Source organism: Zalophus californianus, chromosome 3, assembly GCF_009762305.2.
Source record: "Zalophus californianus isolate mZalCal1 chromosome 3, mZalCal1.pri.v2, whole genome shotgun sequence".
NCBI classification, from domain to species: domain Eukaryota; kingdom Metazoa; phylum Chordata; class Mammalia; order Carnivora; family Otariidae; genus Zalophus; species Zalophus californianus.
Window position 1 is genome coordinate 129,749,698 of NC_045597.1, and position 27,399 is coordinate 129,777,096.

Genomic DNA, 27,399 nt, shown 5'->3' on the forward strand with positions numbered 1-27,399 from the left:
CTATTTTCCTCCCAGGAAAAGAGGGAATTTTAAGTGGAAATTTTAAATTCCAAAGTCTTCAGAAACTCATTCTCAAAGGCACATTTGAGACTTGACTCTTGGGGATAATCAGCCACTTTAATAAGAGAGCTGGTATTTGGTGAGGCAGAAAGAAAAAGAGCAAGTGAGAAAAGGCAAGTGAGTAATTTGTGCTCAGGTAAGAATATGGCATCATAGCATGTTCGTACTCACAGGACAAATGCCTATTTTAAATCCCTAATCTTATTCATGTATTATTTACGTATGAGACAATACTGTCTTGTTTACACACAGTCTCTTACCTAATGGTATGACTAGTCTAGGCTGGTCTAGATTTTGTATAGATGATATTAGTCATCTAGAGGTTGTGGTCATGGCCCAGTGCAGCTCACCAGGATTGCGAACCAGAATTACGTGATTCTGTAGAGTTGAAAATTGATTTCAGAGTCATGGGTAATCATTGCATGATAAAACATGCAACCTTCCTCCATCTCCGTGACTCTGCTTTTCCTCGCTCCATAGCCATTCTCTTTTCCCTTCCGAATTGCTGCCCTGAGAGCTGCAAGTCACTTCCTTCCATTATGCAAAGCCCTTTTGCTCCCTCCAGCTTCTGCTCCCAAACTTACATATCCAAACAACATGGGAAGAAGCAGACTTGGGGTAAAAAAAAAAACAAACAAACCTGGTTTTCGTTGTAACTCTGTTTCCTGAATCGATGTAAATACATGACATTGTTTTAATAGAATTCCTATTAACATTAAGAGCAACAATGTCTTCTGTTGGGTCAAATGAACTTACTTGTTCTTATCAGCTATGGCCAGTGACAGACTTATATGTAAGCAGATTGACAATTTATGCAGAAGCCACTTAGAAACTGCTTGGGTTATAGGTGCTTAATAGATATTTATTCAGTGAATGAATACACATGAATGCATGCATTCATAATCGGATGCATAAATTAGGAGTGTGTAGGTGAAGAGCTCTTTGAAAGAGTGAATAACATAGGAAGATAATCTGTGTGTTTTTAGAGATCTGTGTATGAGGACAATTTTTCTAATTCCATCGATAAGATGTGTCTTGTGATGTTTTCCCAGTAACACTGATGTTTTTGTGTTATTCAAATACCTTCTCCCATGTTAAGTTCTCATAACTAAGAGCATCGATGTGCAAGACAGGCAGGTGATCACTATCACCATGTATAACCTTGGCTTCACAAGAACCAAATTAGCAAATCAACCAGATATACTTATCATAAATGGGTTATGACTGTAAAACATAAATACGTGATATCTGTATATATAAGTCACATGCATATTTAAATTTTAGAAAACTTACAGTTTATGGATATTTTCCCGCCCATTCCAAAATTCCATCATGCTAATACTGTTAAATTTTATTTTTAGTTTTTTAAAGATTATAGTTTTAAGCATTAGCTACTCATTAGCCTAAAATGCTTTGGGGTTTTTATCCATGCTGGAACAGAGCACACAGAGATTTGGGTGGATTGGGACTGAGGGCAGTCACTGGGCAGTAGGGTTTACCCCCATGGAAGACAACCAGCAGTCCTATTCACAATGCTGCAGGCATTATGGTATACTCAGTTCTGATCTAAGCCAATTTTCTAAGTTTTTAAATTTTTTTTTTATTTTTAGGTAAAATGTCTGATATGGTGGAGCGAAGTATGGCAGGAAGTATGGCAGAAAATATGGCTAAATGAAAGAAATAGGTTACAAAGCTGTGATTTTAGGATGACTTGACAGATCTATAGCAGGAACTCATAAAATAGCTTGGAATTAAAGGAACAAGACCAAGTCCTGAGTAGGACGAAAGGGGTAAAAGAGACTAACGCTCTTACCCTCTTTGAACTGTCTGGGTCTTTATATACAGATTTAGCAAAAATGCTGCTATCCAGTGGATGTGAGTACGCCCTGAGAAAAAGAACGGGCTAATTGTGTACCTGGCATGGTAATGGAGATGGAGCTATTAATATATCTCCAGGCTCATTCTCATTGACTCAGAATTAGTACTTACAGTTGGTCATGATAGGACAGGCAAGGAACGATACATTCACAGCCATTATGGAGTTGGTTTAGGCTCTTGAACATACTTCTATATATCAGTGCTTGTACCCATGTTTAATGGAACTTTGAAAATGGGAAACGTGGTCATAAGTGCTAGGGTATAAGATGACTCATTTATAGTAATGCCACTTCATGAATGTATTAAACAATTTTATTGTCTTATGTTCAGAAAGCTATAGAAGTGTTTCTTAAAATATAAAATGGAGGAGCTTAAAGTCGGAAAAGTTTTGACTCTTTGTGATGTTAATTGTGTAAAAGTTGGAAAATTCAAAACAGTGTAAAGAAGCAGATTTAAAAATACTTATATAATCCTATCACTCTGAAACAACCAATATTCGCTTTTTAGTGTACTGTCCTATTATTTACTTGGTTATTAGGTAGTTGCTACATATTGTTCGGCAATTTTTTTCTAATCTGCTATTTTTTTTCCACTGGACACTATAGCAAGCATTATCTAGTATTGTTAAAAAAAACTGCAAAATCTTATTAATTTTATTGGCTCTAAAAATATCTCTTCATATAGATAGAACTTCATCTTACTCAACCATTTCTACAGTCTCGAGCATTTAAGTGGTTTTCGATTTGTCATTATTATGCATAGCTTAACGATGGACATGCTTGGATACAAATAATTTTCTAAAGCTCTGATTATATCCTTAAGGCTTATTCCTAGATTCAGAATTGTTTTTATTCAAAAAAGGTGAAGATTTTCTAAGGTTCTTGGCATATATTGGAGAAATTGCTTTCTGAAAATGTTGTATAATGGTATAGAAAAGTACTCATTTCTTTGCACTATTGCCACAATTTAAGATTATTATAATTCTGTATTATTTACTAAGTAGATGAGAGAAGTTTGAATTTAATTATTGTCTTGATTTTTATTTATTAGTGAAGTTGAACACTTTATATGTTTTAAACCTTTAAATATCATTTTATGTCACTTTTCTACTTATTAACTTCACTTGTCAATCAATTGTTAGAAGAATGGCCCACAAAGAGGAAGAGTACATATAGCTGGTTATCATTATCATGGTGGTTATGTTCTATAAGGTTACAGTGAACATTAAATTAGCAAATACTGAACCACTGCTATCCTAGGGGAAATACAGTTAGGTTTCTGGGAGCTTCTGGTCATAATGTTTTCATCCACTAATCAATACATACCTTGTTGAGTGCATTCCTGTCTTGAAGACACCTTATTTAATATATATTATTGATTGATTAACATTATACTCGTGGCCAACAGCGCTGTGACTCGCGCTTGAACGAAGCTTATCTAACACATCCATTTTCTCAAGAAGACACATCACCGCCTTCTCACGCTCGGGAACACAAGGCAGCACTTCAACGCTACGCTGTGGGGCCATTTTAAACAGCAAAATGACCAATAAAAAGCCCAAAAGTGCAAATAATGTGGCACTAAACATACTACCTGCAGGATGCTTTTTACACGAGGAGAGCTAAAACAAGGAGTGCCGTCACCTTGTTCTGCCTCAGCTGGGATTGTGAGGCTAGTTCAGTTTTTCACCGCTCTGGGCCTGTCCATGAATGACCATGAAAGCGCTGCGAATATTGATTTGGGGGTTACAAATAAGTTTTAGCGAGTAGGCAAATTTACAAACACAGAATCTGGGAATAATGAGGATTGACTCTATCTTCCTATCTTAGCAATCTGGCCACAGGTGAATGGTGAGAACTATGGGTGAGTAAAGAAATGAATGAATGGACAGATGCATGCAAATCAATTCATTTTAAAGGGAATGAGTAAAAATAGGTGTCCTTTAAGTCCTATAATTTTGAAACATAGGCAGGAATTGCCATACCCACAGCAAGGAAAGTGCAAAACTGAGGCTGGCAAAGTCAATATGCTGACACCTGGGGAGAAACAGCCCATGGGGCAATGCAAAGGGATCCCACGTGAAGGCAGACAGAGACGAATGTGAACCTCATTTCCCAGCTTGTGACCTTGGTGAGAGCCACTCAGAGCCTCCATTTTCTTCTCCACAAAATCAATATTAACATATCCTCCTTAGATTAAAAGTCTCTTAAGGGTACATTTTATCCCTTTTTCACAGTTACAACGCTAGGATTTTGCAAAATTCCATATATATATATATATATATATATATATATATATGCAGTATATGTATTGCAGTATATATTTGCAGTACACACACATCTCAATTATCTGTCAGACCTATCTGTCAGATACTCGATGCCAAAATGTACCAAAATGAATGCAAAAGCCTCCCTAAAAAAGTTTTTAAAGCACAGAATGTTGCACATTTAAAATACAGAATAAAACATTTTAACTGTAAAGCCCTAGGCATGTGGGACCAGTCCCTGCCAATAAATAGTTTACACATATTGATCATTCTATTCCGGACACTCTACTGCTTTCTATAAATGATTTATGTGAATCCAAAATACATGAATGATTTATTGATTTCTTTATTTTCATTTAACAAACACTTATATAGCACTATGCACTAAGCATTATTTAACACTTTATAAGTATTAATTTATAATCCTTGTACCAACACTATGCAGTAGGTATTATCATTAAAACTGTTTTATAACAGGAGGCGGAGAAAGAATAGGTAACTTGCCCAAGGTCACACAGCAAGTAAATGGCAGACCCAGGATTTGAGCTAAGTGCTTTGGCTGCAGAGTTCATGTTTATAACCTCTACTTTTTCACGATAGCCCTAGGAGATTCCAGACGAGGAAACAGGGGTTAAGCAACTGACCCAAGGTGGCAATGAACCTACTGGTGTGTCTGATTCCAAAGCCTGTGTGTTTAGGATTGATGTCTCCAGGCCACTAGCGGTCTGGTAATAAAACAACAGAGGTTTGCGGCAGTTTACTACTAATCTGCTTCTAACTGCTTCTAAGGGCCAGGCAACTTGCTCTCTTGCTTTCTGTTCTCTTAATAACGCAGTTAGATTATCATTGCCATAATTCTGGATTTTGTGGGTCCTGGGAGCAGGTGTTCAAGGAATATAAGAAAGAGTATTAGTCCATTCTAGAACTAAGAAAGGGAGGTATTGTCAAGATGAACAGCTTGAGCTATGGACTGACAGTGTTTGCATTCAAATCAGCCTGCTCTGCTACCAGCTGTGAAGTTTTGGTCAATTGCTTCACCTCTCTGGACCTCACCTTCATTTATGAAATTGGTACAGTTCTACCCATTCAAACCATGATTGCATTGATTTGGGGATTCAATGAATTAATACCTATAAAGCAACGAGAAAGATCTTTGGCACATGGTAAACATACAAATAAAATTTCACGGATAGGGGTGCCTGGGTGGCTCAGTCGTTAAGCGTCTGCCTTCGGCTCAGGTCATGATCCCAGGGTCCCGGGATCGAGCCCCACATCTGGCTCCCTGCTCAGCGGAGAGCCCGCTTCTCCCTCTCCCTCTGCCTGCCACTTTGCCTACTTGTGCTCTCTCTCTATCTCTCTGTCAAATAAATAAATAAAATCTTTAAAAAAAAAATTTCACGGGTAGATGCAATACCTTCAAAGTATCCAAGTTTGTCTTTTAGACAATTTAGTGTCTTGTGTACTAGTAGTTTTCCAAATTTTTGTGGTCACACACCTCTGTCAGCGCACTTGGTACGTATACCAATATCCTTATTTTATGTATAAATTATGGAAATTATATTGCTGTAGTAATGGATTTCATGCAATTTTAAACTAGACCACAGGTTCACCAAGTCCTCTTTTATCTTTCCCCAGTACGCCCAAGCTGCCCTGGGGCACCCCTGGATTGTTGCCCCTCCTTCCCCCAAGAATTCTTTGTTCAAAGCTACCTCTGGCCTCCTCCAGTCTTTCTCAATTCCAAGACTTGCTAAAGAAAAAGGGGTAGCTGTTAAAGGAAAGTAATTATATCCATTACCATCTGGGAATAATAGTAGTCCCTCAACTCTCCCAAGATTATTCACACACTCAAAAAACATCCCCTGTTATCTTTACTGAATCCTTCACCAAAGGCCAGAAGTCTTGGGGGCCAAGGCAGGGTCGGCCTTAAATTGATTCTGCTTCTCACTTTTTCCTTCTCTAACTCAAAACTCCAAGAGCCCCTTTGGTGAGTGCCATGGTCTCTGGCAAGGTCAATGATGAATATTTTGCTGGTGTAAGTCACTTAAAAATTGGACTCAGAGACACTGAAGACCTTATGTATGTGAGAACAAAGTCAGAGGAACTGGTCAGTGGAGAATGCTGAGAACCAGATTTTGGAATTTGAATTTGCTCCAGGTGACAAAACAGAAGTTCTTGAGAAGTGATGCTCTTTAAAAGTAGAAGAGGTCGAATCCTGCTTTTATAAAATACAGTATACTTATTACTCTGCTCAGTTTTTATTTCCATCCCAAGAAATAGAAACTCTTAAAAGGTAGAAGGAAAAGAAACCTCTTTATTCTTTCCCTCCTTCCTTATACAGTCCAGACCTGAAATTACATTTGGCTTTGGAAAAACAAAATATATTTACTGTAACAAATAACCCACATGTCATAAGAGTAGCATAGAAAAGGGCAAACATCAAACATGGAACCTTTGTGATTGCTATGCATGCAGGAGATACCAGAGATACCTAAGAATGAATATATATATATATCCTGTGTGTGTATATATATGTATATGTATATGTATATCCCTACAGGCCACATAGATGTGATAGTAATGCTGTAGCTGATACCACTCCTGGGAGCTGCCAAAATTGTTCTAAAGATCTTTGGACTGATTCTTTCCTTTGGCAAGCTATGAAGAGACCTAGGGAAAAAATGCTCTACTTCATGGGAATAAAATACCTCACTAAGCATTCTTCAAAAAACTCTTTAGTTCATAGACACTTTGCAGGAAAGATTGTTTCTCCGTGTGTTATGAATATTGCTTTTGCATAATAAGTGGTAGTTACAGTATACATGCCTGTGAAATGATCATTTCACAAGAATTACAGTGTTTAATAAGAGTAGAAGCCTACCAATAAATCCCACTCGTTCATTAAACAGCTATGTACTGAATATCTACTGTATGCCAGACCCTGTTCCAAGTGCTTGGGATATATGAATGAACAAATAAAATTAAACAAATTAAACAAATAAAAATTCTGTTGGGAAACACTCCTCCATAGGGTTTTGTGTTCCTATGTGTCTTTCTGAGGATGTCAAGAATGCACTGCCCTTACCCCCCTTCCCCAGGGCCATTTCTCAGCGTTGGGTTTGTCGGAAGCAACCTTGAGGGATGAGGTTATGTCTCCTCCTGGGACAAAGAATAGGATTGCTAATTGCAGCTAAAAACCAGTGGGTTCTCAAGCTTGTTAGGCCTTTGGTACAGTGCAGACCTACTATGTGTAGCATTTCTCTGGTCCCTCCATATTGCCTCTGTGGACAATTTGGGGGATAAGGAATACCAAGAGAAACATGATGCTCGTGCTGTTTGCTGTGCTACGAATGGGAAAGTTTCTTTTGGACCCAGAAGTCTCGTGTCTTTTGCCCCCATCCATGAAACATCAACAAGATAACTTTTTAGCTTTAAGGTAAAATCAGTCCCACACATGACAGATTTCTGCCCTCATTCTGCTTCTATTCTAGCCCATATTGTTTCGGTTCTGTCTTGCTTTTACATTTTAATAAAAGTTTAGAATTCTCCTTGCTTATTTCTGCTCCTTGTCTCAAGAAGTCATCTGGGCCTTTTACTTATGTCTCGCCACTCCCACCAAAAAGAGAAAAATTATCTGTCTTACAACCTGACTATATATTATAAAACTTCATAGGAAATTAATAAATCTTGAGCAATATGATTTTATTTTTACAGGACGGTCACTGCTCTGAGGCAAAGATGATAATTTAAATACTAAGAGAGAATCATTTTGTAGATCTATCACTAAGGAACTGCTAAAGGCAGGACGTTCAGTCATGTTTTTGCTGGAGGTCAATAGTAATTAGTGATATTTTATCAGCAGGATTTCTCTTTTAAAATCATTTTATAATACTCAGGTAACTCTTTCCCCTACCAACCACTTGCTTTTTAGAGTTGGATTTACAAGCTCATTATTGATGGATTGTTTAGAGGTTTATTATGATGCCAGAGTTGGTTTGTTATGTTAGATCTTCTGATATGTAAAATATAGTGTATTTCAAATGGCTTCTAATACAAAAGTTATGTGTACCCTCAAGCCATGAGGGCAAAGTATCCTCTCTCCAAAACACATTTTTGTACTGAAAAGTACCCCGGGAAAATAAAGTGACTAGAAGGAAGGAAGGAAGGAAAACATGTTGACCCTGGAGCTCCAGGGGAAAGCTGTTAAATGTCACTTTACCATTTAAAATTAAGGAAAACATATTTAGGAAATGTAAATATGTCCTTAACCCAGAGTTCAGTTATTCATTCATCTAATTTAGTTAAACAAACACTAATCAAGGAAGTCCTAGGTGCCCAGTGGTGTGTTGGCGTGTTGTATGCTGAGAGTTCCCCAGGGAGTGAGATACGGCCTTCTACCCTACATCCAAAGCTGGTAGTAGAATAGAAACACACACTCATATTATCAGTACCAAAGCAGGGATGATCTGGAAATGTGTAGAAAGAGCACTCACCTCATTCTTAGGGGGGGGGGTCTGTGAAAGGCTTTCTGGAGTTGACATTGGAGATGAGTCTTAATTGTGTTTTTCTAGTAGATATTGGGTGATAATTCTATGCCAGAAATTGTGCCGAAGCAATTCATAGTTTTAAAAAATATTAAAACAGACAACAAGGGCAATATTAAAAACCTGAAGTATATGCTCAATCAAAAAATATGTACATTTGTAGAAGAAAATCGTAGTTAAAATTTCTCTTTTGTTTTTGATGTTTACAATCCTCCCAAATCACTCATTGACAACCAGGAAACAGACAGCACCTCGGTAACCCCAGCTGCCCGCCCCCCGCCTGCATTCCCAACCTCATCTTTCATCCCAATTTCGCAACCCTGCGTCTCTTTTTTAAACTTAGATTTCTGACATAGGGAGCCAGTAATATAGCATTGATGAATTTCTTCCTTTTATGTTTCTCAATGATTTGGATTTCTATTTGGGATAAATATAGTAAAGACTTTTTTATCTAACATATTAAAAAAAAAGATGCTTCCAGATTTCATCCTTCCTGGCAAAGGTTGAAGTTCAGTGTATAATCTTTGACTCAGTGTTGCTCTCCTGAATGACTGGATCTTAGAAAAGTTTTGTTGCTCTTGTTTTTGGAGGTTTGATTTTGTTTTGTTTTCGTTATTGTTAGGTAATGTGCTGACCTGGATTACCATGATATATTAGGCTTGATGGGGCTGTATTGTTAGACCAGATGAGATACCGTGTGGGAAAGTCATTGAGCAGGTGGAAAGTGCTGTTTAATTCTTCTAACAGGAGAGGCTCATGGTGGTATTGAGAAAATGTAAAATGCAGCAAACAGGTTACTAGAGCCGAAGAACAGCAAATGTCTCCTCTGTCATTGTGTGCAAATTTTAATCAAATGGCCTGCGTCATGCAGCTTTATTTTGCATTGTGATATTCCATGTCCCCCAAATATTTCTCCGATGGTGGTAATGAATTGCATTGCCCTCTCGGTTGTAAGAGTACGGGTATTCTGCTGCGGAGCCATATGGTTCCCATTTATTTTAATGTGTCTTTGACATCAGGAGAATTGCTGAGACAGCAGAGGAAAGTGCTTACATCTTGGACTGCAGCCAGAGCTACGATTATTTATGTGTAGTAACGACTACCTTTTTCCCCAATAAGAAAGAATATGGTCTTAAGATGGTATCCATGTTGAGATTTTAATAAAATGAAAGTATAAGTTTATATATTTTGGGAATGGCTGTCACTTTAGTAGTAGTGAAATGTGTTTCTTAAGCATGAAGTTTTAGGGTTTAATTGCACATATTAGAAATTAAGGAAACAAGCTGGGAAGTAGGGTGGTCCTTATTTGCTCACTGATAATAAAGGAATGCTCTTTTTATTTGGTTTAACGGCATCACCAAGATAGTACTTCGCATATGTAATGTTTTCCGTCTGTGATTCTTAAGGCTTTTTACAAAGGTAATTATTCCTGGTAATATTCCTCGGAGGTAGATAAACATAATTCTGAAGATATTAATGGAGGAACTGAGAAATGCAGATGCTCGTGGATGTAATCTGTACAATGGATCTTAGCAATTATTAGAATTCAGATTTTTTTTAATTGATTACATTACTTAACAATTCATTATTTTCCACATCCCAGGACAGGATGATGTTTTCTCTAATTCATTAGTAATATGACATGCTTACAATCAAGAAATATCCTTTAAAAATGTGAAGACAAATAAATACCTGCACAACAATGTATGTTCCATATGTTTGACGTGTAAATGCTAACACTGACTCTGTAGAGATCTTCAAGTTTCCTCGAAAAATGTTAATATTATCTAAAGAAATGTATATAGTGTGAAAAGAGAAAAGAATTCATCTGGTCAAAATTCTATAAAAACAGCTCTTACCGGTAACAATGTCAGATGGCTAGATGAGTATGTGGACCAGGGGAGAAAACGTCCCCTTTTCCAGTCTGCTCTGGGCAAAAGGGAGCCGAACACAGGGCCTAGATTTAGCAAAACTGTATCCTATTACATTGTGTTTCAAATATTTTACACAAAGAATTGAACATATAAATTTTTATTTAAGTGATGTCTTACATAAAGACAAAATGGAACCAGAAGGAAGACTGCACATCAAACAACAAAATTCATGATACTAGTCACTGTACATTTATGGGTGAATTGATAAAAAAGGAAAATTAGAATGAAAATCAGTAGATCATTCAGTTAGTGGTATTATTTCATCTGTCGTTTGATCTAAATTTGTTTTAGTTTGGCAATTCACCATCCCCAATATCAGTCACATTTTCTGGTGATGGCTAGAGCACTCTGTGGTCATAGCACATTTGCAGTAGAACGTCAAATTAATGCAAAGGGGACAAGGGTCAATGTTAAGTCAATTATATATTAAGATTTTCTACATAAAAGAGAGCGTGATTTCTTTTTAAAATTTTTGACCTTTCAATTTTCAATTTCAATTTTATAACTTTAAAATTCAGTATTTATTCCTTCTATCCCAGTACATATGAGAACAAATGATTCCTTCCCCCCCCCTTTTTTTTATTCCCAAAAATTGTGGGAAAGTACAGGGGACATCTTTAATAAAATAGAAATGGGTGCACGAAAAATAGCTAGTTATGAAAAATGATCATTCTTTGTGAGTTAATCATTTTAATTATTTATGACATCAAAGCTGGGGGGTCAAAATTTATACTTAGACTTAATTTTTGTATGCAGCTTTCTGAATTCACATCAAGATCTTGGGTGATTTTGAAAAACCAAAAAAAAATTTTGAAAAAATAAGAAAAAAATCTTATTTTTTTTCCTAATTTGAGAATTGCAAATAGATGGTTATGCTATTAAAGCACCCCTAAATGTCGAATCCAGCTTACGGCGTCTGAGGAGCTTGGGCTGGAACTGTCTGGAGAGGCTCAGGAGAGAGCTCATCCCCTCTGTGCATTTCTCTCGCTTGCTTGTGTGGATATAGCCGACAGACTGAATGGATGGCGACGTGATGTGCATGTTCATGATCCAAAACAAAGCTTTAGTCATCCAGCCTCAAGGGTCATCTTTTTATATTATTTCTATTTTTGCTGATTTTTTTTTTTGTTTAATTGCATGTGCAGTATTTGGATGTATCTTGATAGAATACTTACTGCACACAGTCTTAGATGAGGTTTTTGTTTTGTTTTGTTTTGTTTTGCAAACTGATGACTTAAACAAAAGAGTGTCATCTTGAATTTTTTCACTTAGAAGCTGCAATTCACAAAAGACATGATGAATCTTGAGGGCAATCCTTTGTGAATATTTTCAGCTTAATATTAGAATGGAAAATATATGTAGCTAAATGATTAAACAACCTAATCTTGCCTAAGAATTATAAAACTATTCCTCCTCTACAGAAGGACTGAAATCGGAATGATGACTGGTTCTTATATATGTTCATCATATTTTATATGGTGCAAGTCTGTTTGCCCCTTTACCAGCACACGAGTTATTTGGTTGGTTTGAGATGGAGAAGAGTGACATTTAGAGCCTCGGGAGAGAGATGTGCTACAATTTTAAAAGCATTTGGAGCTATCATTCACACTGTAGGGAGCCAAATACAAACTTGGATTTGACATCACGAGCATCCTTGTAAGTGGGAGCTATTTTTCCTTGATTTTTGTTTTTGAATGCTATTTCAGAGTAAAAGGGCAATAAAACAAGGGGGGGGGAACCCTGATTTGCCGTCCATTTGGAGGATTCTGACATTTTCTTACATTTGTCAATTCGTCTCAGTTCTGATTACTTTTTTGGAAATGCAAAGCACTTCGATTGTAAAATATTGGGTAGACCCAAGTATTGCCTGTCCAGTTGTTTGGGAGATTCTCTTTCTTTTGTTTGTGACTGTGTGTATGCATTTTATACCCTTCATAACTGAGTATAAAATAACATACTGAGTACACAATAATGTAACATTGATTTAGCCATAGATAATAAATCGCTTTACATTCCATACTTAAGGTAATTTGGATTTTATTTGTGGTTGGTAAGAAAATATCCCCAATTAGTCTTTACTTTTGTCTTGCCTCTCATTCACTCATGCCCCAAGATATTACCTTATTATCATATCAATCTTGTGGAGTTTCTCCCGCTTGGATGATTTACGACTGCCCTAAATACCTTACTTGAGCAAAATAATGAAAGACGCAACTGGGGCAAGTATGTTCAGGAAACTTGAGGATGTAACTTAAAAGAATAAAAGGGGAGAATTAGAACAAGGAAGGATTGCTTTTAATAGCAAACTAGGCTTCATTTTCAAAGAAACTACTCCTGCATTTCTTGGTTGCTGAATCCATTTTCACTCTTGTGGTTAGGATTTGAGACCATGTGGTTGACACCTAATCAAGAGGGGTCAACCTGGACACTCATGTCAAGCTGGAGAGAATATGAGAATATGATCACAGGCCGTTTGCAGAAGTCACTTGTAAAGATTAGGGACATATTTTGTTTTAATCTTAATAATTTTAACCATTGGAAATTGATGTAATATCTGAGTTATGAGGCTAATTTTTATACAAAATATTTTCTGGTGAAACTGGATTTTCTGTTTGTAAGCTAAGCTTCATGACTTCATAACTGATTTGATCTTGATTTGTTCTTCAAAAGGTAAGAAGCAGCATACACACTTGCAGAACCCCTGATTAATTTGGTGTGTATGTTTTAAAAATCAAGAGTTTTTATTGCCCAGGATTTACCAGATAAACAAGTTAATTTCAGTAATCTCATTTTGCTTAGACTAAATTTCCCCCAAATAAATGAAAAATAAACTCAAAATATAGACTTACCAGTCATCTGGCATTTTCCTTTTAAGCATAGTGCATAGGAGAGAGAAATATATTATTGACTTTAGACCCACATGGTAGAATTAATATTTTCCATAATTTGCCCCTTGTTCAACATCAGACTGGACCACTAACTCTCAACCTCTGTGTACCAAATTTAGTGCCAAAACACATAGCTCAGTTTATTGCTTTCTGCCTTTCAGGCTATGCCAGTGCTTTGCTGATGGTTGTTGGCACTAAAAAGAACAAGTGCTTTGAGAGGGTCACTGGCTTGCTGCTCAAGCATTATTAGCTCCAGAGTGCTGCACTACAGTGGGATCAATGGTCTAAGATGTGGTCTTCAATCATACAGGCCCAGACACAGGATGGTCTCTTGAATGCAGAGAAGGCAATCTCAGATGGAACGACACATACTACCCACATTCAGAAATGACTGACTTGCACATCTGAAACAAATTTGATTATTTTCAGCAAGAGATAAAATTAATGAGTCAACTGGGTAGTCTTGTTGATCTGAAGATGTGTTCCAATTTGTACGAACAGGTTGGTTTATGAGTGTGGAAGTGGAGCAAAGTCAGATGAATTTTCTTAGAGCTTAATTTGATTCAACAATGATACCTTGATCTATTCATCTCCTCTATGGGGTCAGAATATTCAGAATATTTGTCTCATCAAAGCATTGACTTCCCTGGATGGTCTTGCAAACACGTGTCCAACTTGTAGTTTTGGCTTCCATTTCAAATCCATTCTGTTCACAAACTCTTTATATAATTTATGGCACAGATTATTTTATTTTGTCACTTACATTCTTGTCCTGGCATTGTGAATTAGGCAATTGCTCAATTCTCTTCTCCATTCACTTCTAAAGCAGTATTTTAGGAAGGCTATATTCTTCAGATAACTAACATCAGTAACTCTGTGCTCTTTATTCCTTTAGTTGACCAAGATCAATATTATCTCCATAATATGTGATCATTTTATAGTAACACCAGTATGCCCTGATGGGAACCATAATGGTGTTCTCAGGAGCTGTGTCCTGGGCAGTATACATAGTACTGTTGCGTTTAGACACTTCCATTTCAGGGTGGTGACTGTGAATGGGATAAAAGAAATTGGGATGAAAGACACAACAAACTTAGTATCATGTATGAAAACAGACTAATTATTTTTCAAAGAAGTAGTGAAAGACACCTTCACCCTTTTTCTACTTGCTCTTGACGTCACAGTGGTAAAGTGAATTTTGAACTCTGTAGAGACACAAAGTAGAGTTCAATCCCTCTGCAAATGGCACAAATTACTAGGTAGGCATATGAGGGAGGTTTCAGATTCCCTAAGGCAGATGTGCTGAGTGAATTTGGCCTGTTTTTCCCAGGCTTGAAGAACACAGACTCTTTTTTATGACTTCATTTTGTGATGTTAGTCAAATTGGGGCCTGGAGGCAGGAGATAGCCCATAAAGGCCCATTCTAGTGCTCCAATTCAATCATCAGAAGAGAGACGTGGGTGGCTCCTATATTCAGGAAAGCCACATTTAAAGTATCTCCCACAAGGCTGATCTTATAGTATTTCAAAGCTTTCCTTTTAAATATATTCCATAGGCATTTCGGTCATTGTTTTTACAGTGCTATTTATAATATGCAAATTCTAGGACAAGGATCAGCACACGTTTGAATTATAAACCCTCGTGGATAGGAACTGACACCAATCCAATCCTAACACGCTTTGACCATATTAGCAATGCCAAGAGCCCAGGGGAAGGGACTCGACAGTCTGCCACTATCGTTATCCTCAAAGCTTTGGAAAATTGTCTCTAAACTCTGTCTTTTTGGGAAAAGGTAATCTGGCTTTTTAGGAAGTGGTAGATTCATATCACAATAGATTCATCCAGAAGATTGAAGAATTCTTATAATCTAAAATTACCGGTACAAATCTAAATAGATATTAAGAAGAAAAATTTGTCTAGACTACCATGAATTGTCTAAAAAATAAGTAATAAAATCATGAGAGATGTTTATACTGATTATTTTAAATGAGTTCATTAAAATCTTTTTTTTTTTAATCTGGTAAGTCATGGCCTTGAAAGGTAATGTCTTAAGGGCATAATTCTATGATATCAAGAGTGCAAAAAGTTGAAGGTTATCACCCCCAAACCCAGAGGCTCTCGCCTGCTGTAAGGTGGTGACGATGAGGCTGTCAGATAGGGTGGCAGATTACTAGGCAGGTTGTTGCATTTTTCTTTTGACGGTAATCTTTTACATTTTGACAAATTCTTCCCTGTTTTGAGATGATTTAAATATACCATTATGAAGCAGATCAGAGTTTTTAAATCAAAGTTGAAAATTGTCTCTGCTGCCAGGAGTACAAGTATGTGCAGTGAACATATACATAAATAAAATGGGGAAATTGTGTACATGTTTGAAAGCCTTTGCTTTCTGGCAATCTCCTCTGGAGAAGTAAAACAGTAGAGAAGAGAAGAAGTTGGGAAAATGAAATTCTTGCCCAAATGTCATATTTCTCTTAACTCTCTAAACTTCTGAGTCTGTTCATTCTGTCTGAGTTTCTCATCCCTGGAAATGAAAGCTCCATGTGGGCAGGACTCACCATCTGGCTTTTTCACCAATATATCCAATCATCTGGAACGTGCCTGGCACATAGTGGGCCCTTAGTTTATAGTTATTAAATAAACCAGTTCATGAAATGAGATGAATCATAACAGCCTCCCCGTATTTCGTTGGAATACTTTGTGAGGTGGGGGGGGGGCGGATATGAGACGAAGGAATTGAACCCCTTTGGAAGAAAGTGATACTGTAGTCCATTTTCTCTCATTGCTTATACAGCCTTCTAAATCAAAATCCTCTTTGAAGACAGCGGCAGCTGACATCTACCAGAAGTAGTATGACACCAAGTCTCAGCCTTGTTCACCTCCCTTAGGGTGGCTTCAGCTCTCTCTGTGATAGGGTGGTTAAGAGCCTGGACCCTGGAATAATGAATCCCAGCTTCACTACTGGTTACATGACTTTGACAATGTTATTTAACCTTTAGTGACTTGGTTTCCTCAAATGGAGACATGGGTAATACCAACCCAAGGAGATGTAAGGATAAAATGAGATCATTCATGTAAAATTCTTTGCACAGTATAGCACTTGGGAAGCCCTCCATAAATGTCAGCTTGTATTACTTGTTGCTATCCAAGGATTTTTGCTCGATTTATTGTTTCTGTCTATTTTTCTACTTGAACATGCATATCAGTTTAGAAACAAAGTACCACTAACTCAGTGGCTTAGCACGACAGATATTTCTGTCCCACAGTTCTGGAGACTAGATTGAAATCAAGGTGTTAGCAGAACACCTTTCCAGAACAAGGAAAGCTGTAGCTTTCCTTGCATTTCCAGCTTCTGGTAGTCCTAGGCATCACTTAGCTTTCTGCAGCACACTCTCAACCTCTGTATCCATCTTCACATGGACTTCTCCCTTTGTCTCTTTACATCATCCCCCTGTGTGTGTGTGTGTTTAAATTTTCCCTTTTTATATGGACACCAGTTGTACTGGATTAGCACCCACCCCAGTGACCTCATCTCAACCGGTCATCTGTATAAAGACCTCGTTCCCTAATAAGGTTACAACCTGGGGTCTTTAGGGTTAGAACTTCAACATACTGGTGGCGCTGGTGGGGAAATGACCCATAAGAGCATGATTCTGTATTTTTCTTCTCAATTCAGTGTACTTTTCCTTCTCCAATGGAGAAGCGTCATATAATATGGCACGGGATTGGAGGCACTTAAGTTTTAAGTTTAGCTTTGCCACTACCTGCACTGAAAAAACTCACTCAAATTCTGCAAGTCTGGGCTACTTTATAAAATAGAAGGACTGGGTTAGATGATGTCTAGCACGTCTTCCAACTCCAGAAAGGTCATGTTTATAATGTGTGGTTCTCTTTTCCTCAACTACAGTGTGTATCTCAAACTTACATGATGTTCAATGCATCTTGGTGTCCCTGTAACTAATAAAGGTTCTGATGTATTTCATGACCATCTTCAACTGTCTCAGTGTATACTTGTATTAAAATCCCACTGTCTGTAATGCTATTTAAGTGTGGTTCTTATCAAATGAAAGCTTTGTTAGATTTAGGTTGTAAAAATGTCTAAATAGTGCCACTGAGCCTTTTTTGTGACTTTTTATTGCTTTTTCAAATTTTCTAAAATTCGTAAATAGACATTTTTCTATGCCAAGTGCCCTCAATATCAAAATAAGATCCAGAATATAAGAGTTTGTAGTGTGTCTTTTCTGATTAGAGTATGATGCAACTCATGTGAAAACCATAAAACCAAAACTTAAGATGTTAGGGGAAATAAAATTAAATTCTGCCACTGACTCAGAGACTACTGGCAACTTTCCTGAAAGTATGCTTAGACTGCCATTATAGAGGACTTAAAAGTCTACTCCACTACAGCTAGAAGAAAACTTAAGAAAGGAAATAGAAATCTGCGCCTGCTCTCAGATATAATATTTTTAGTGTTTCCTAGCCAAAAAGAGGTGACTGTAGATTTGATATCATCAAATAACACTTTCTAATTCTTCACCTCATCTGAAAACCACTGCCCTGGGTGTTCACTGAATTGTTCCTTTCTCTTTCAGCTTCCTCCATCCTCAAAAGAGAGAAACGACTAAGGACAAAGAATGTGCATTTTAGTTGTGTCACCGTGTACTACTTCACCAGGAGGCAAGGCTTCACGAGCGTGCCCAGTCAAGGGGGCAGCACCTTGGGCATGTCCAGCCGCCATAACAGCGTGCGCCAGTACACTCTTGGTGAATTTGCAAGAGAACAAGAGAGGCTCCACCGGGAGATGTTGAGAGAACACCTCAGGGAGGAAAAGCTGAACTCTTTAAAACTAAAGGTAAAAAAGCATTAGGAACTCACTTTTTGCAAAACCTCATATCCTTACCTTGATTTGGTTGAATTAACCATTTTCATATTTGTATTCATAGACCATACTGGACATTTTACACAACAGATGGCCTGGCTAAGTCTTTTTTTTTTTTCTTTTAAGCAAAAACAGTAAAGTGTCTTCCCTGAAAGCAATGTGGAAAGCTTAGCTGACATCATTTATTTATTCATTCAATAAATATTTGTTATGGAGTACCACCAGGTCATAGACCCTATGCTTGGACTGCGCCAACTGGTATCAAAAACAGATGTGGTCCCTTCTCTCCTGGAACTTAATTAGTAATAGGAAAGAAAAATATCAATCATGTAGACAAAATCAAATCATAGGTTCATTAAGTGCTATAAAAGGAGAGTTGCAAGGGGCTATGAAAGTATGAAACAGGGAATTGGTATAGTCCATCAAGGCAGGTTTCCTTAAGGAAGTGACGACTGAACTGAAATCTGAACAGATAACTAGGCCAAAGGGTTGGCAAGAGTGAGTTCAGGCAGCAGGAAGAGCCATAACTGCCTTGTGCTGGAGGAAGCACAGTGAGCACACAAGGGCTAGTGTAGCTGGAGCAGAGACAAAAAGAATAGGTTACTCATGAAGTAGATTATACATGAAGGAGGAAGGACGGGGCTTTGTAAATCATGTTAAGGCATTTTTTCTTTTCTCTTCTTCCTAAGTCAAAAGTCATCCAAGAATTTTGAGCATGGGGTCGGGGTGGTAGAATAATATGATCGGGTTCGTGCTATGATGCGAGAATAGTTTTGGGGTAAGGGCTGCCATGCTGGTGGGGGAGCATGCAAGGTTAGACCAGTTAAGAAGCTATCACAGTAGTCCAGGAGAGAGATGATGGGAAGTTAGATAGACCGATGGTAGGGGAGATGAGGAGAAATAGACAGAGGGAGGAGGTTAGGAAGTAAAATTAACAGTTCCTGATGACGAGCTGGATTTGAAAGGAAAGGAGGGGTATGGTCAAGAATGACTCCTAAACTTCTGGCTTACAAAACTGAACAGTTTGTGGGTAATAGTACTTTTCTCTATGAGGAGGATACGGCAAGGGATCCAGGAAGAGGAGCAGGTTAGAGCTAGGATTGGAAGGGAAGGGATAGATAATGAGATTATTTTTGGACATAACTGATGTTGGGGAGGTTTTGACTTACTAAAGAGATGTCAAGGAGGTGTCCAGGCCACATTAGAGATTAAGTGGAGGGAAACATAGCTCAGAAAATGTCTTTCATCAACCAGAGACAATCTTTAAATATGTACTGATCCATCAGCCTCTCAATATATAGGAAACGCTTTCCCACTCTCCCGTCATTATCTAATGAAAAAGGAAATGTTTTTTAGGTAATCCAGGATACTTAACATAAAGAGCCTCTTATTAAATAGCTGAAACACCAACAAATACATCTGTGTTACCTGTTACTTCAGTTCCCAGCATAAAGTCAAGCAGCAGAGGTGTGCCGTGTGTTTTAAAATACCTTGTTTTTATGTATCTTGCAATTTATGTATCTGCCTTGTTCCCAACTGTATAAGAAGGCAGTTGCTTAAATTAAGCTAGGCACGACCTAGCCTAGAGCAGGTCTCATATTTCCTTTGTTGGCATTTTTGACAAATTTCACCAGAAGTCTTCTAAGATTTTTTTGGTAGCTATCCACTATTATTGTTGTTTTTCATGATTGCTTTGCATATAGCTTAGCTTAATAATAATTCTTAGATTTGCTTCTGAAATCCACCCTCTGCCTTTCCAACCCACTGTAAACCAACTCTATGCCCTATTCTAAGAACAAAGTCATTCTCCAAACTCAAATATTGGCAGAACAATAGTAATGGCTGCCATTCATTAAGGGATTTTTATTTGCTAGGCATTCTGTAAACTTTATTCAATTTAATCTTAACAAAGACCCAGTGGGATAGGTAAATTATGAGACCATGTGTGCTGAAGAAAAAGAAGCACAATGATGTTAAACACTGACTCACTCAGTAGAAAACTGGTTATATTATCCTGTTACTTCCTATTCTAAAATTAATTGATTATCCCCCCTAGGCATTGGGAAAGACAATCTCTGTACCTATAGGGAGTCATACCTTTCTGGGGTTTGGTACTGTGTGCAGTGGTCTTTAACAGCTGGGAGACTATAATTCTATCTGAGAACCAAAAGATTTATTGTGGCGAACTCTGAGGTACATTATACGTGTGATGAATGTTAGGAAGAGTCACACACCTACAGGAACCTTCCATATCAGGCAGTCATATATTCTGATACTATAATTTGTATTCAGCTACTTTTATGCTTTTTCTTTAATAAGCTGAAGAAGAAAAGAAGAGGCAAAAAAAAATTCTATTGATTCATCTTTTTTTTTTTTTTATTGTGCTTAGTGTTGGAAGTTGGAGAGGCAGTCATTCGAGTGGGTGTCATGGCTTGGTTTGTCATTGATAAGTGAAAACATGCAACTTTCCCTTTTGGTGAAGATATAAACAGAAGATATTTGGATATCATTCCTCCTTTCAAATGAATACCAAGCAAAAAGATAATGGGATTCTAAGGTGATCTGATCTTAGCGTTGCTGTACTAAAAATATTTAGAAACTCAGAAACATACTACACGAACCTAATTAAAGATCATAGCAATGTGGACCAGTTTGCTAAAAAAAATCTGAGAAGACCGAATGAAGAAACAGTTGTATGTTTTAATTATAATTCCTCTAGTATATTAGCTTTTATGATTTTTAAAATATCATTGACTATACTCGTCTAAGGTTTAGCTATCCAAAATCTAAAATCAGCTATCCAAAAACATTAGCTATCCAAAAATAATCACTCGGATACGTGAAATTTCACTTTTCATGTAACATTTGTCTTGAAATATTAATATCTCCAGAGTAAGGAATAAAATAAATGTAGCTAAATTGATTCCATTATTTTGACTGGGGCAGCAGTAGGGTCGCTGGCACAGAGGGGGTCAAAAGAGGAAAGCAAGGAGTGTTATAAACTTCTGCACTTTGTCTTTGACTGGAGGTGGTCCTCTGTGAGTGGCTGTGAACTATCTATTGAGTAAGGAGAGAGAAGGTAGCGTCTGGCAAGACACTTTCTAAAGCCCTCCCCATGGAGACCAGATACAACACCACAGGAAACTCACTGGACGTGGAACTGAGTAGTTTCCCTTTTCCTTATTTGAGAACCAACAGCCTAGAAGTTTCTCTTTCCACTGTGCCTCCAAGTCTTCCCAGGCTGTTTCTCTAGGTTCCAAATAGAGAACCCACTTATGCAATGTCACTCCTTCTGATGGGGCCTTCCTAGTGAAAGATGAGTAAACAGAAACATACACTACCCTCTTCTTGATGTTCCCTTACAATAAATAGTTTGGAAACAAAATAAGAATAGAAATTTAGTTTCTCACTATAACATTGCTTCTTATTGAGTAATCCATCTCTTAATCAAATGATGAGTTAGATACATTGGGCAATAATCTATACAATTAGATGTGTAGAACAAGTCCAATTCCACTTGGGGGTTCAAGTGTCTTTTTTGTTAGTGGTGTTGGTGTTTGAAACATTGTCAAAAAACAATCAATAGAGAAAGCTAAATGAATAAAATGCTTGTTCCTAGAAGAAATAGCTGGCTTTAGATTTCTGAATTATAGAGAATAGTCCATTTTCCCTGTCAAGCCCATTCAAACATGTCATACTCTTCACAGTAATCAAGGCAGTCATCTTAATACTATACTCTTTTCCAAATTAAGTGCTTAGATTTCATCATCTGCACCACATTGTTGAACAATTACATTAGCCTTTATTCCCATTTCACATGTATCTGTAAAATACATTAGGCAGCCATTCATGTTCCAAAGAGCGTTGGCATTCCAATTGCCTCTGGGTTGTATCTTACTGGATTCTACTGCCTTGTTCTAGGAAATTTAATTTAGCTTTCACAGCCTTGACTGGCTCTCCTTCTCAATGTTTTTTCAACTTTGATTGTTCTCTTTCTCCTTTCTGAGATCAAGGGTCTGGCTCCACTCTGGTACCATTTCCAACTACTTCCCAGAGTTATATAGTTTTCCCAATTTTTCAGTCATGCATGTGTTCCTTGAGTGATGCTTCGTTGTTTGCTCTCTTTCTTTATAAAACAAGAGTTGCCAGGTGGTAACTCTTCCTTTAATGATCAACCTTTTAAAAATTTCTATCTAAATTTTCTTCGCTTGAAATCTTACATTTATGGTCGTGCTTTATTCACTTAGTGACTCACCCATGCGACAGAATTCTCCACCTTCACCTCCAGCCCTGTTCGTTATATCCCTTCAACAGTCTTGTGATTTACCAACCTCTAGGCGAATACCCCAAATGCTCTAGAAGATATAAAGGATTGGGGGTTTGTGGGAGATGGTTGACACAGGCTGTTATCTCAAATCTAGTTTCCAAATTTTTGTATGTGTCTTTAACTATTTCATCATACTATAGTTCTTTATTAGATGGGTCAAAGTCCGGTCATGGTATTTTTTTTAACTGCATTTATCCCTACAGAACTTCTCTCTTAGCCTCTGGAGAGATTGCTCAAGAGCATAGTTAGTGCCAGTGTTTCCAGAATGTGTTCCTAAACGGAGGCCTGCTCCAACACCAAATGAAAAACTTTGATATTTGCCAAATACCTGTCTTGTCATCTGTACAACCTATTTTGACAAGTACGGAAAAAATACACCTAACCATAGTGATGGAGACTGAGAGACCAGGCTTCAGCCCTGGGCAAATGCAATATATTTAAGAATATGTTCTTTCAAAATATTGCTGGTATTTTAGTTTTAATGGAACAATCAAACATATGTCATCAAATCTTTACATTCTTCCTATGCAATACATGTTGATCCTCTGGTTCAGGAGAAGTCAACTGAACTGATTCTCCTGATTAAACTATGGAATGCATCCAGTGCTGTGCTAGAGCCAGCTCACGAAAGTAGCCCACTAAAGTGTATTGTGCATATATCTTCCCAGTGGTAGCTGGAAATCAGCTATAATGAGGACTGTTTACACCATGGAACTTGACAAACACAACATATTAGAACTTCTTTTTTTTTTTTTTTCCCCCGAGACACCATTGTTAAATATTTACCTGCACAATGTTGGCTTCATTTGGCTTAGTAGCTACCACTAAAAGAAGCAATGTTGGTCTAAACCAGAAGGAGGATAACGGAACATATGAAAGTTTACATGTCTTCTATGTTGATGTTATCGTCCTTTCTGGTGACTTTGGTGGTGGTATGTAAGCCACAGACACATTGTAAATTCAGGTTGCTGAAATTCTTACAGGCTGGCAAAACAAGCCAGTCTTCCTGGCTCTTTGAGGGTATAATTAAATTGGTTCCAATTTGCCACCAGCAGTTAACAACTAATGAACAGAAGAGTTATACAATAAGATTTGACTGAATATCAAAAGAATATGAGTATTTTTCCTTAGTTTGCCAGAGAATTAGTGACTAGATTGTCTATCCAACTCATAGCACAAAACTATGTCCAGTACAAAGCCACTGACTGCACGTCTTTGATGACCCGGAGCACATTGCTTTTTGTGAGAGCTGATTCTACTTATCCAGTTGGAATTGTTAGAAAGTTCTTCTTTACCTTGACCAGAATGCCGCCATCTAATTCTATCTTTTGACCCTAATTCTGCCCTCTAGGCACACGGAATAAATCCTGCCCCTGTTCTCCAAACTCCAAGTGTTTGAAAGCAATGGTGATGGATATGCCAATATTTGACAAGTGGGTTATGTGGGCTCCATGTGTTTCTTTCTATAGGTTTAGACATCCTTAGTTCTTCCCATTAATCCTCCTAAGACACTTTTCACTCTGGTTACATTCCCCTGGATATAATGCTGTTTGTCAATGTCTACCACAAAATATGGTATTTGATCTGGACCTGGTACTGCAGAGAAGATCTATCCGGTATAAAGGAATGTGTTATATTATCCCCTCCCAAGTTGTGAATGCTCTATCCCTGAGTATACACTAAAGGTACAGTAGCTTTTCGGACCTTGATCATTTTGTTTGTTCATATTAAATGTAAATGTAAGTAAAAGAGCAACAACAAAAAGCAAGCAAACAAACAAAGCCCAGGTAAATCAGGTCAGCATCATCATATAAATTAAAACTTTATACATCCCCAGGCAAGAATCCTCTTTAGTGCTGGACGTGACATACGTGAGCGCGATCAATAAAGTTTGTTCTTTAATTTGAATAAGCCTGATGTTGTCATCCTCAAATGTGATAAGCCCACCCCTTAGCCTTCATCCAACATATGATTTGAAAATTATATTTAACAAGACAGGGTCAAGTTCATGATATCCTCTCAGAGTAGTGATCCTCAAGGGGAAAGGGGAACTTTCCCTTTCACCATCCCACCATGACCTCCACTGAGACTTATTGGTGTATGTGGCACACCTCTCTTCCCAGCCTCACCGATCATGTGAGAGTACTGAGTGTCCCTGTTATTAGAGACATTTTCAACTATACAAATAACTAAAAATTCATGTATCCAACCATACTCTTATTAATGAGTTCGCATTTTGCCCTTCTATGTAAAGAACATGAAAAATTTTGTCCGAGAATCACAGGACTAGATCCGTGGTTTTCTAGTTATGTTCCATGAGGTCAGGGCTCTATACCTTACTCCTGCTTTTATCTATTTTATATAGCTTGAGGTTCTGCACGGAGTCTAATTTGACAAATGGACATTCTCGCTTTAGTGACCTCAGTGATAACTCCAGTAGTCACTGCTCTCTTTCTTCAAATATTCAGAGACCATCTGTTTAAATAATCCTTTCTAGAGTATTACCTAGAATTCGTTTTTCTTCTAAACAATTCACTCCCATTTTGATTATCTTTTGATATCTTTCCCCATAGCGCCTCACACATATTAGACTGAGCAACCATAGCTTCAAGCTTTTTTATTGCTCGAGAGCGTGAACGGCCTGGACCTGGGGTTTCTTACATAAAACAGCTGAGTACTATCTCACTGTCTCCCCACCTCTTTGTTTATATGTTAAATCCTTACTAACACATCTGTTCTGGTTTGAAGGTTTTCTCCTTGATAGAGACTGTGGGATCAGAATAGGAGCTAAATAATTCTTTGTGTCTTTGTCTCTACCCTTCCATTTCACTTGTCTATCATTTCCTCCTCCCCGTGGCTTCTATAACTCGCACTATATTTTGTTGCCCTTACTGCACTATATCACATTTATTGCATGGTCATCTCTCCACCAGGTTGGAAGCTCTTTAGATGGCAGAACTGTCATACATCTGTAAATCCTGTCACTTGTACAATGGCTGGCAGGATAGTGATTAAGCATGCATTCATTCATTCACTCATTCATTTATTCAAAAATATTTATTAATCAATTACTGTTGGACTGCAATTAACAAAGTTCTGGGGATACAGTGGTGAAAAAGACAGACTTGGTCTCTGTTCTCAATGGGTGCACATTATGTTGGAAGAAATATACATGAAGCTACTCACCAAAAATAATATATTATTACAAAATTAGGCAGCATACTATGCTAATTAAATCCAGGCCAGGGTAAATGAGTTGAAAGTCGGCTGGGAAAGTTCAACAGTGAACTTAGACCAGTTTCCTCTGCTGACATCTCCATTAGAAAGTCTGCCACCACATGCTCACAGAATAGGTGCCCAGAGAAATGTCATTTGTCTTCAGCTTGCTTCCAGTTCTCTTCTGTTCTGAACTCTTGTTCTCTGTGTCTGAATCATATTTTTCATTTCTGAATGAGCTAAGTCTAAGGAAGCTTGTACTGCTCTTTTGTCTGCTACCCCATAGCACTGGGATCAGCTCTTGGAATGTGGCTGCAACCATACCCTGTTTTCCCCTTCTGTGTAGGGTTCTGCTATTGCCCTAAGAATTCTTACTCTAACCTGCTCTTAAGAGCCTGGCTTTAGCTTTGAGGTCAAATAGACCTGAGTTTGATTCTCAGTGCAATCGCTAGCTGGACTTTGGCAAATTATCTTCTCAAGGCTCCAATTTTCTCAACTATTAAAAAAATATTTCATAAGATTGTTGTACAAATTAGATGAGATAATTTATATAAAGTTAGAGCCCAGTGACTGGTTTTCAGTATATGGTGGCTTGGGTCATTCTCAACATCATTATCATCACTATAATAAGCAGTAATCAGTGTTTGTGGAATTGAATTATTTTCATATTCTGATTTCTTTCCACTGTCATTTTTACATGTGCCAATAACTCTGTAATAACCAGGAGACTTTATTACTAAGAATACCTTTTAACTGCTGAAAGGGGGTGTTTTTATTTTTGTTGGTTTTGGTCTTGTTTTTAACATTTTAGTAAATCCACATTTATGGTGGAATTCATCCCCACATGACATGGCAAAAAAAAAAAAAAAAGGCAGGGGGTTGAATGCTGACTTTCATTTGAGCCCCCGTTGCCCTGTGCTTGACCTAACACAGTCTGAGACTCATTCCACTGATTCTGACAGTAATGTATCCCATCCTTCAAGTGTATTTAGATGGGCAAAGGTTTTACTCTATTGGGCTCATGAACTATTTGTTCATACTTATCAGTACAAATCAGACAGATTTGCAAAATTAAGATGTTTACATTCTATTTATAGAAAGTTATAGTCCTTTCAATTGTAGAATGAGTCTGGACAAGTTTACACAGTGACTCAAGAACTAAGTCTCATCTTAATTATCATTCCTGGAACAAAGCAAGCAATGGTACGTACACACACACACACACACGAGTCTTTGACCTTGATGTTCTTCCAATATAATATAAATAAATACACACACATAGGATAAATCTAAAGATAAAGATCATTTAATCAAATCCTGATTTAGGTCATTACTTATCACCTCTAAGGTGACTAAGGCAGGGGAACAGAGGAGCTACTCTCTAGAGGCCTACAATTTATTTACTTTTTG

General features: G+C 37.6%; 1 protein-coding gene across 1 annotated transcript in view; it reads left to right on the forward strand.

Moving 5' to 3' along the window:
* The window catches only part of CSRNP3 (cysteine and serine rich nuclear protein 3), a 193,586-nt gene that overhangs the window by 153,636 nt on the left and 12,551 nt on the right, over positions 1–27,399 (forward strand). Inside the window, exon 5 of the mRNA XM_027590864.2 lies at positions 18,160–18,419. Coding sequence (XP_027446665.1) covers positions 18,160–18,419 — 260 coding nt within the window. The remainder of the gene's footprint in view (positions 1–18,159; positions 18,420–27,399) is intronic.